This window comes from Spermophilus citellus (assembly GCF_964194105.1).
Source record: "Spermophilus citellus genome assembly, chromosome: 1".
In the NCBI taxonomy this organism is placed as follows: domain Eukaryota; kingdom Metazoa; phylum Chordata; class Mammalia; order Rodentia; family Sciuridae; genus Spermophilus; species Spermophilus citellus.
This window is the reverse complement of record NC_138182.1, coordinates 249,272,458-249,284,089: the sequence shown is the minus strand read 5'-3', so window position 1 is coordinate 249,284,089 and position 11,632 is coordinate 249,272,458. Positions and strand designations below refer to the sequence as shown.

General features: G+C 35.2%; 1 protein-coding gene across 1 annotated transcript in view; it reads right to left on the bottom strand.

Annotated features, from left to right (window-relative positions):
* EMB (embigin) overlaps positions 1-11,632 on the bottom strand; it is a gene marked incomplete at its 5' end in the record, with an annotated part of 55,270 nt that overhangs the window by 6,188 nt on the left and 37,450 nt on the right. The window contains 4 exon segments of the mRNA XM_081294995.1: positions 41-95; positions 2,818-2,851; positions 3,636-3,915; positions 6,360-6,487. Coding sequence (XP_081151121.1) covers positions 41-95; positions 2,818-2,851; positions 3,636-3,915; positions 6,360-6,487 — 497 coding nt within the window.

Here is an 11,632-nt window from a genome sequence, read left to right as displayed (position 1 = left end):
TTTTGCCTTGTAGCTCAGTGATCATTTGGAAGTAACTTACAATTTTTCTGTGTCTTGGGGCATTATTTTCTATACCATTGCTATCATCTGATTTCCTGTGAGGAAAACAAAAAGGGAAATCATCATATGTTTACAATGCATAAAATTAAGTCAGTATATACCATTTACATCATGGCAATCAGGATAAAATGGAAAATGCCAATGCAGACAGAATGCATTTTTCTAAAAATTTTTTATTCTTAATGTTGATTTTTATTTTTGTGTCACTGCTTGAAGAAGGGTTGTTGCCTTGATGTCGATGATAAAAGCAGGTTTGTTCTATGCAAAGGGAAGAGCACGAATGGGATTTGGGCATATAACCATAACTTAGGCATTGTTTGGAATCATGCAAGATAATAGCCAATAAGGAGCTCAACTAGGTTGTGTCACACAGGTGTCATGCTTTGATGTTTATTACACATTGCATTAGAGGTCAAACACGATTCTTTACCCAATGTACATCAGAACAAGACTATAAATGTGGGCTTCAGATTCTTAAGAATGACTAAACTAGGTAACTGTTGTGCATTGTGAATGTCCTTGGAGATCTATGCAGGCTCGAGCTCATTAAACTACTGCCACTAAGCAATAAATTCAACCACCCAATCAATAATGTCAAAATTGGAGTGTGTGGATGGTGGTAGGTGGAACTGTGTGGATTATACATCCTTATACACCCAAGTAGAGCGAATAAATGCACAATCTCCTTATTGAACTATTTGCAGTAACTAGCTTGTTTTGATGTTATTGTGTATAGTATTATATTTTTAGATCTTTTTCATCAAGAAACTCCTATAATCATGGGGAATCTAAGTACATATATAAATGTTATATGTAAAATATATTTTGTGTATAATACATAAAAATATTTTCTGCCTCCCAAAATTATCTCTAACAAAAACACCTAAAAGAACATTGTTACAGGGTACAAGGTTGGGTTGGTCTAAATGAACTTAGAGTGTCCTCGCTCCTTGTACTAATCTTTTACTGAGATAACCTAAAAAATTGAGATATTTTCAATGATTTCTGTGGTACAGTGAAAGACGAAGAAAATCATGTGCACTACCCCAGTTCTCAAAAAAAAAAAAATTTCATTCTTTGTATTATAGATTGAATCAGTTTGATATTGTCTCTAAGATATCCTAAGGAAAAAATACTGAATAGGGGAGGCTGCGTAAATGACCATGAAATTATACAGAACTGACAGTCCATTCCACACTGTTCAGGCAATCTGCTTCTTAGTATGTCTTGCACAAACTAGAATGCAGCCTCTACTTGTGACCTCACAGGAATGGTCAGGGACTCTATGGAGGCTGAACCAGGGGAATAGAAGAAGCAAGGCAAGGTTATGCCTGTCTTCCAGTATGTGAACAGCTGTTGCATATTTAAGATTCTAAGAATAAGAAAGAGGTCCAATACATGGGAATCAGAACAATTCAAAGTTCAGGTCACAATAAACAAACTGCCCAAGTTCTCCAGGAAGACAGCAGACTGCCTTGGAAGAAGTGTGATTGCCAACCAACTGGGAGAATGTCAGATTCCAATACAAAGCCTTTTCTTCCCTACCTGGTTTCATGGAACTCCCTGTTTTAATTATTTTGTGCTATTAACTTGGAGGTCACCTCTTGATCTCTCCCTCTCTCTCTCTCTTTTTTTTTTTATTTAACCTGCTATTTGTGAACTGAGTCAAAATGCCTGTTTGAATGTCTGTGAATTGCTGCAGGACAACTGTCTGGCCCAATACTGTTCTTTCAGGTGGCTTCAGACTCACACCCCAGGACACCTAAGGGCTAATAAGGAAAAACTTCCAGTGTCATTTTGTGTTGGTGACAGTTGTCCAGATCTCCCACTTCTCAGGTTTTTTCATCTGCGATAGACTCACATTCTCAGTCTGTGGCCCTTTGCTCTGTTACTCAGACTTTAATCCCCATCTTGGGCACCTCTGTCACGGGCCTTCATACTTCATACTTCATTTCCACCTTCCCCATACCGAATTATATTCCCAGCTATTTTATTCCCAACCTTCCTCATGTTCTACTCTAAAAAGGGTTGTAGAAGAATTCATGACAAAATCTGTATTCTCTCAAGAATAATCACTAATAGAATTACAAACCAGTGATTTTCATTCTGACAATCAGAACTACTGGTAGATGTTTTCAAGAAATACAAATGCCCAGACCCAATCCCAGAGGTTGTGGTCTGGGGGATCCAGCAAGGTCTGAGTCACTGTATCTGACTATGTAGTCAAGAATGAGAACCATTTAAGCAAATAATATTTCCCTGTGGTCATTGAACACTGATGCATTAAAGCCTATGCTGAGCATTTTTACATTTATTATTTAATCCAATAGGTTTAAGTGATAAATTCTACTATGAACCCATTCTGTAAAGGAGAAAACTGAAGCACAGAGAAGTGTGGGCAGTAAGTGATACAGGGGAATTATTCTGTAGTTTTTATTGTTTTTAATCTTGTTTTGTAGTTATAAATGGACGGAATGCCTCTATTTTGTTTATTTTTATGCAGTGCTAAGACTCAAACCGAGTGCTTCACGCATAACTCTGCATCTGAGCTACAGCCTCAGCCCTAGATGGGGATTCTAACACAGGCAGAGGACTCCAGATGCCAATCTTCACTACCTCATGGACATGTTCAGAAAATAACATGCATATCATATATTCTGGTGCTTTTTGTGTTCCTGACTGTAAATAGTTCATTCAGTTCCATATTTATCTGTATTTAACTGAAGCAAAAATGAATCTGTAAAAAGTAATACTTACAGCTGTTCAATTTGTTCAAATTCTTTCCCTTCCTCTGTGTAACAAAAGAAGAATATGAGAAGAAAGGTTTACTATTTTGAATGAAACATACATGTTCAATTTAACCCCCCTCCCAAGCTAAGAATGCCCAGTGCTGCTCTTCCTGTTTGGAATAAAGCTAAAACACATTATCTTAACCAGAAACACCAACGCAGGTGCTCCTGCTTGCCTTCCTCTTTATCTACAGACTTCATCTCCATTTCTGACCAAGAAAAGCCTGGGATTTTCAAATATATGATTGATTATCTGCCACTATTTAAGTTATTAAAAATTCAATACAAAATCAGAAAAGAATACAGAATGTATAGTAGATTCTTTCAAGGGACCATTGGTTTCTCAACCCATATCCCATCAGGCACAGGCTACAAAAATAAGACACTGATTTTAAGAAAATGCCAGAATATTTGATAAAAATATTTTAAAATGAATTATCCAAGTGAAAAAAAAAACTGTCTTTAAGATCTTCTATATTAAGCAAAGCAGATTTTTCTAATATTGCAATGTCAACTGTCACATCCCCTCATTAGTGCTCAGGTATCAGTAGCATCAAAAGAAAAAAGTTAATTTATTACTAATATTTTTAAGCAAGTTGAAACAGGAAGACCATCAATATAGGCTCACAGCTCACTATCTCCCTTGTTGTTAACATAAATACTGCTGCAAATAATAAAACGGGATTCTTTCACAATACTTCAAAGTCACTGTGATATATTAAGTCATAGTACATATCATAAGTAAGTGATATCATAAATAAGTAACAATGAAAAAATAAATCCTACCTGGGTGCTTCTTTTTCTTTTGCGTGTACATTTCACAAAGCAGAATAAAAGCCACTAAAAGGATAACTTCAGCAATGATTGCAAGAAAGGGTTTGAGGGGCACCAAAAAGCTCAGCACAACAAGTTCAATGTGTTCCTCACTCTCGCCCAGCTGGAATATTGCATGGCACCAGTAGGATCCACCATCTTCCTCCGAAAGATGCATTATCTTGAGCCTTGTTTCATTAGCATGTTTTCCATTGATAACATATTTATCATTCACGTGAACATCAACAGGAACCTAATGTAAGGAAATGTTAAAATCCGATGCTATCATATCACATAAAAGACACATGTCCTATATGATCTAATTTTGAGCAAAGTTATCATGTAATGCCAAGAAAACTGCTTCCTGGAAAAAAGGCATACTAAAATTTGTGAGACCTTATATACAACAGAATTAAATCTTATCAAAGTTTCATCTTCCAGGTAGCAAATCAAGGAATAAATATTCTCTGTGATAAGAATTTAGCACTGAATGTTTTTAAAAAGTGAATAGATCATCATGGGTGAATATTACATGAGAATAAAAAACAGAAGAATTCCAGCCATCTGGGTTTTACATTCCAAGACTGACCAGCTCTTCACAAGCACAAGTACACAGTGAAACAACTCCCAACCCTGAAGCTACCCACTGTTTCTGATCACTCCCATGAAAGTCGACCACTAACCCTGACAATGGGAGCTCTCCACACTGGAACTGAAGCTGCAATCTTCAGGCCTTCCAAGCTGATACAAAAGCAATGGAAAAAGAGATTTGCTATCTACAGGGGCTTGTACCCCTTCTTATCCTTCACATCCCAAATTCTGTCTCACAGGCAAAATGGCTTCTGAGATTCTCTAGGTTTTTGCCAGGCTCATAACAGTCATACTAAACTATTTGGAAGCTACTATATTTAATCAATTTAAATCAGATTTTATTCCTAGGCCCATCTGATGTCTTCCCTGGTCTCACTGTTCAATAAATGTTACTCTGCATAAAAATATTCTCAGAGGTTACCTGAGGAAGAACTCTCTGTGAGTTTCTTGTTGGTCAAAAACATTGTAGTGACCTGACTCAATGTACATGGCACTGCCAGGGATGTTTAGGACAAATGCCCCCTCCCAGAGTCAGAGATGAAAAGTCAAAGTCTTGCATTTAAAATAAGTCCAGCTGATTCTGAATGCAGATGGTTGGTTACATTTTAGAAAAATACTTGACTTAAAGTTTTGACCTTGGACCTTCTTCCCTGCACTTTTCTCACATTTATTATGACCCATGCTCAGAGTCAACTTAAGAGAATAATTTGCCTAACAAATGGACAGAAGCACAGGTATATATATGTAAAATGACATTCTAAAAGTTTAATATAATTTATTTAGGGAGTTTTGTTCAGTAATAAAGAGAAATGAAAATATGTCATTTGCAGGAAAATGGATGGAACAAGAGGATACTATGTTCAGCAAAATAAGCCAAACTCAGAAGGTTTAAGGTCATATATTTTCTTTCACATGTGGAAGCTAGAGAAGAAAAAGGAAAGGAAAGATGGCGGAGGGATCACAGGGAAATCAGTAGAATGGAGAAAAGGGACAAAGGGCAGGGAAGAGGAGAAGGAAAGAAAAAATATATATGATTCAATTTAGGCCACCGTTTGATATCATATATGCACATATAAATCAGGTTGTGTATTTCAAACACTTGATTTATTTTTACGAATTTATTTTTTTAATATTTGCATACACCTTTCCTAATCATCAGTAACATGACAAAGAGAAGTATTAATTGGGTAAGTCTGCACAACCTGGAGCTATTGTTTGAAAACTTAAGCCAATGTTACCACAGAATCAGTCATTCCTGCTTTCCAAGTTCTCCCTCTGTCATCCTTCAGCTGTCTATGAGTCACCAATTTTGTCCAAGAAGGAATTTAACATTTCATTATAAAATCTATTCTGACGCATATGCTTCTTCAAGAATTATAGCCTGCCTTTAACAGAGCTTTAATTTCAATGATCATTAGCAGCAGAGCTAGGGAAGGATGTCCCTGAAGTCTTCTAGCCATTTGAGGCTATGTGGGAGGAAGAAACCAAAATTGATTTATTGAATCCTTTTTTCTTTCCTTCATATCAGCTCTTTGAATAGTCATTTCCCTTAAATAAATGAAAATTAAAGTACAGTGTTTGGCTCCCATCCAGTGACTGGAAGGCCAAAAAAAAAAAAAGCATATAGCACTTACAGATAGAACCTAAGTTTGTTACCAAATTTTCATTATTTTTCTCAAATGGAGTCTTATGTTACAATCTATCACAGATACTTCATAAGACAGAAATGAGAAATGAAGGAGTTTTTTTTTTTTCCAGTTACTTTCATGGAAGGTTAGGGAAAGAATCTCTTTTGATAAGTTTATTTCTAAAGTGGTTAACTATAAATGAAATCTAACTTCCTTTTGAAGAATTTAAATAAATTGCTAAACCTAAAAAAAAAAATTAAAGTACAAGCTAACGAAACTAAGATATCTTCATATGTACAATGCAATATGCTGAAACACCAAAAGACAACTCCATTTATCACTGTTCTTTCATTATGAGTACATACCAAAAAAATAAACATAGTAGGCATTTTGAGTCTATTATAATCTTGTTATCTATAAACTAAAGGGGTTTTGTTGGTGTTGTTGCTTTCTTCAAATCAAAGACGCAAGCTCTTACCTGTACACTCCCATTACTACGGTACCATGTCCAATTTGTAGGAAAACAATGTTCACATTTACACACCAGGACAGTAGAATCTCCCACATACGTGATCAATGGCTTGTGTTTTCCATGAAGCTCAGGAACTAAGAGAGATTTAGAAAAAAATGTACATACTGAAACTGTTCAAGTAAAAGAAATGTCTTAAATTTGAAGACATTTTCTCCTTTAATTTTCTCAACAATATGTGATTTGATTTTCTTTATGTTGTTTGAGTTATAGGTGAATTGAAACAAATTAATAGTCACTAGGGTATAGTTAATAGTAGTAAAAATACTAATAGCTAGACAGCTGCAATATAATTGTCTCCAAATTAGAAATGGAAGAAAGCTCTTCTTTGATTGAACCTAATAACAATTATAGCACTGCAATAAACTGTGACATGCGGCAAACACCTGTAATCCCAGCAACTCTGGAGGTAGGGCAAGAGAACCACAAGCTCAAGGCCAGCCTTGCAACTTAGTGAGACCTTGTATGAAAATTAAAAAAAAAATTAAAAGGCCTGGGAATATAGGTAGGTGGCAAAGCATCCCTGGGTTCAATCCGTGGTACCAAAAAAGAGAAAGAAGCTCCATGTTTCCAAGTTTATTATTCCTACCTATTATGTCACCATAGAGCAATCATTTTCTTCAAAGTTTTGCTTTTTGAAGGCATTTGAATAAAAAGAAAATTACCAAATGAAAATTGTTGGTTGATATAGATTTACCACGAATGGAACTGGAGGCTATCATGCTAAGTGCAATAAGTCAGTCCCAAAAATCTAAAGACTGAGTGTTCTCTATGATATGTGCATGCTAACATACAATAAGGGGTGGGGTCGGGGGAAGAATAGAAGTTCACAGGATTAGACAAAGGGGACTGAAGGGAAGGGAAGGAGGATGGGAATAGGAAAGACAGTAGTATAAAACCTATGTTCATATATGAATACATGACTAGTGAAAATCCACATTGTGTACAACCACAAGAATGGGATCCTAATTAGAATAAGTTATACTCCATGTATGTATAAAAAATCAAAATACACTCTATTGTCATGTACATCTAAAAATAACAAATATAAATAAATAAATAAATAAATAAATAAATAAATAACAGATTTATTAGAAGCCAGCAAAGAGTTAGAGAGGGTCAAAACATTAAAAAATAATAATAATAAATTAAGAAAAAAGAATAGTGTAAGAAAAAAGGTTAAATTGAAAAACACTTCATGTGACTTTTTAAAAATATATATGCTAATGTATACGATGACAAATTTCTTAGGTAAGTTTAACATAGATGTCATTATAGCAATAATTAGGTTTTAAGATTTGAACAATTAAAAATTAGGTTTTAGGATACAAACAATTTGGTGAAGAAAATTTTTAAAAAGAATACAAGTAATACAATAAAAACTCAGGCCTACATGAAGAAATCAGTTCCTCTGATTGACCTCAAAAGGATGTATCTAGAATGAACACTTAATCTAGGGATGTCAACTGATCAATGATGATTACTCTTTTTGATTTCTTTCTTGTTTTTTTTCCTTTTACTAACTTTAGCACATTATTTATTTTATTTTTTTTAACTTGTGTTTATTTGTTTAGTTTACTAGCAGGGGAAGAATGGATAAAATTATGACTGTCTAAATTTTTTATACTATGTTGTCAAATTTCATAGGTATTTTAAAAATTTTACTCATTATTCTATTTTTTTAGATTTTATATTTGAGAGGGACACAGTAGAAAGTGGGAAGATCAATTTTAATTGCTAAAGTTAAATATAAGATTAAATATATTTTTCAAGTACTCCTGAGTTCCTTCCTATTACCCAAAGATAATTGTGCAAGTATTTGCTGGAGGTATAAATTTTAATGATGAGCAAAAGGAAAATAATTGGTAATGACTGGGAAAAAATTCTAAATTGTGTAGCCCTAGACAAGGGTTTGTTGGAGAGCAAGGTTTCTTCATGGGTTCTGTCCTTCAGTGATTAATGTTACAATGGCAAGTGGGCAAGCCACCTTGTATTCCTTACTGTTTAAAATGTGCCTACATCATTGTCTCCAATATAATTAAACATATCCCCTCTTCATTGGGACTGCTGAGCAGAAGAGTACTGAATGAGACACTGTTAATAATAAAGAGGTGCACATAAAAGGAAGGTATGTCACCCCGAAGGAATAAATGCTTGGGTAATCCTAGCAGAGATGACAGAGAAATCTATAAATCAGAGGTTCCCATACTTTTAATAGCCAACTAAACATGTTTTGATTCAACTGAATAGGCAACAATTTTACATAAACCAAAGATGTGAAGTACCAGTCAGAATTTGCAGTCACCCCCTAATAAACTTTGGGCATCTGCAGAGGAACTATTCAGGTGCTTCTGAAGAAGCACATTACAGGAAGGTCGAGAGTATATAGCTCACTCAAGGTGCTGCTCACTACAGTCATCCCAGCCAGAAGAAGCTTGGTGGCTAATCTCACCAAAGATCTTCTTGGCATTCCTTTTGAAAGACTAATTGGAACTCCCTGTCACCATCAAGCTAGGGAGCATGAGGTTAAGTTCAAAGATCAGAAGTCAACACAATGTCACAAAGACAAGATTTGGGTGTAGGAGATACTTGACTTAGGACTACAGTTTTAGTGGTACCAGCTTTAAGGCTAAGGGTAGATCATCCCCATCCTGCGGTATTACAATAAAGATTAAACAAGAAAACATAATGTCCTTGGTGCATGGGAAACACCATAAAATTAAAAATTTTATTAAGATTATACACTGCTACTGCTTTCTTAATTAAGTTGTTTTATAATCTGCAATGCCCATGGCCCTTCTATGTCCTGTTCATTGGCCGAATTAATAGGATCAATTTTTTTTATGTGGAAAAATTATTTCTAGGCCAGCTAGCCCTGTGAATCAGAAAAGAAATAAAACCCAGGAAAGAGAGAGAGAGAGAGAGAGAGAGAGAGAGAGAGAGAGAGAGAGAGAGAGAGAGAGGAGAGAGAGAGAGAGACCTGGAAATTAACTGAACACATCTCAGAACCATGGGAATGAGAAAAAGATGCTAAACTGAGTCCTTTATGAAACAAGTAAAATGACAAAAAGTAGGAGATAAATAAGTAAAAAACAAGGGTCATGAAAAGAGTGAAGAAATAGAAGCGCTGAGATGCTAATTATGTAGATATGGCCCCAGTCCATCCCTAAATGGCCCCAGTCCATCCCTAAATGTAACTATCACTACAGAAAGGTAGAAAATCTTTGCCACCTGATCCTCACATAGAGCATTAATATCCAGGATATACAAAGAATTCAAAAAAACTAACACCGAAAAACAAATAACCCAATCAATAAATTGGTAAAAGAACTGAACAGACACTAATCAAAAGCTATACAAATGGTTGACAAATACATGAAAAAAATATTCAACATCTCTAGAAATTAGAGAAATGCAAATTAAAACTACTCTGAGATTTCGTCTCACTCCAGTCAGAATGGCAATTACCTAGAATACAAGTAACAATAAATGTTGATTAGGATGTGAGGAAAAAGGCACACTCACACATTGCTGGTGGGACTGCAAATTAGTGCAATCATTCTGGAAAGTAGAGATTCCTCAAAAAAAAAAAATTAGGAATGGAACCACCATATGACCCAGCTATTCCACTCCTTGGTATACATCCAAAAGATATAGCATATTACAGTGACACAGCCACATCAATGTTTATTGCAGCACAATTCACAACAGCCAACATATGGAGCCAACCTAGGTGCCCTACAACAGATGAAAGAATAAAGAAAATGTGATACACACACACACACACATATATATATCCAACAGATAAATGGATAAAGAAAATGTGATACACACACACACACACACACACACACACACACACACAAAGGAGTATGACTCTGCCATAAAGAAGAATGAAATTACGGTGTTTGTCAGTAAATGGATGGAACTGCAGACTATCATGCTAAGTGAAATAAGCCAGTCACAAAAAGTCAAAGGTAGGATGTTTTCTTTGATATTCGGAAGGAATCTAAAATTGGGAGGGGGGAGAATACAAAATAAAAGAATGATCAATGGAGTAGATGAAGGGGAAGGAAGGAGGGATGAGATAGCGAAAGACAGTGGAATGAATCTGACCTAACCTTCTTATGCACACATATATGATATACCACAGTGAATCTCACCATCATTACATTCACAAGACACTAAAAAAAAAAAAAAAAGGCAGGAAGATCAGTAGAGTAGAAGGAGGAGAACAGGAGAGGGAAGAAAGGAGGGAAAGAGGAAGTACTGGGGACTGAATTAGAGCAAATTATATTTCATGCTTTTAAAAATATATCAAAATGAATCCTAATGTTATGTATAACTAAAGATAATCAACTTTAAAAAAAAAAGCAAATTTCAGTGAATCCTACTGCTTTAACCACACATTCAAGTGGTTGGCTAAAGCCGCTAAATAAGATCATTGTGTTTGCAATGGAGTTTCATTCAGTTATAAAGAAGAAATTGTGTCATTTGCAAGAAAATGGATAGAACATGACAGCATTATATTAAGAAAAATAGGCCAGACTATATGGAGAAGGTAAAACGGAGAAAGGGGGAAAAGAGGGCATGGATCTCATGAAGACAGAAGGAAGACTGGGAGAGTAGGGGAAGAAGACAAGGGGTAGTGAGGAGGGGAGGGAAGGAGAGGCAATGGGGAATGAAACTGACCAAATTTTATGTGCATGTACAAATATGTCACAATGGATCCCACTATTATGTACAATTATAATGTAGAAATAAAAATTTTAAACATTATTGTGTTTGCATAAGCATTATAATTCAAACAAATCAGTACAATTTAAGTGAGGGTGCCCAGTTACTGCACCTTACAGATAATGCAAAATCAAACTGGCTAAAAAGACCTATGTAGTATGTAAAGCAGAAAGCATACATGAAATAAAATATAAGAATTAAAAAGGAAATAGCCCATTCCCAACAAACTAGTTTTAATGAGAAAAGGCAGAAAAAAAATCAAGTAATACTTTGAAACAACCAAGAACTAATTTTTTTAATAAAAAGACAACTGCAGTCTAGCTTATTTAAAGGGGGGAAAGGTTCTCTCTCACATAGGTGTTTTGCCCTATTAGCTAAGGCTATTTTCTTAGTTTTCATTTAATTTTCTTAGTGTGCAGCTACCACTTCAGAGATAGCACAGACATGGAGGAAAGTAACCAATATAAGAAATTGGAAGCAACTCT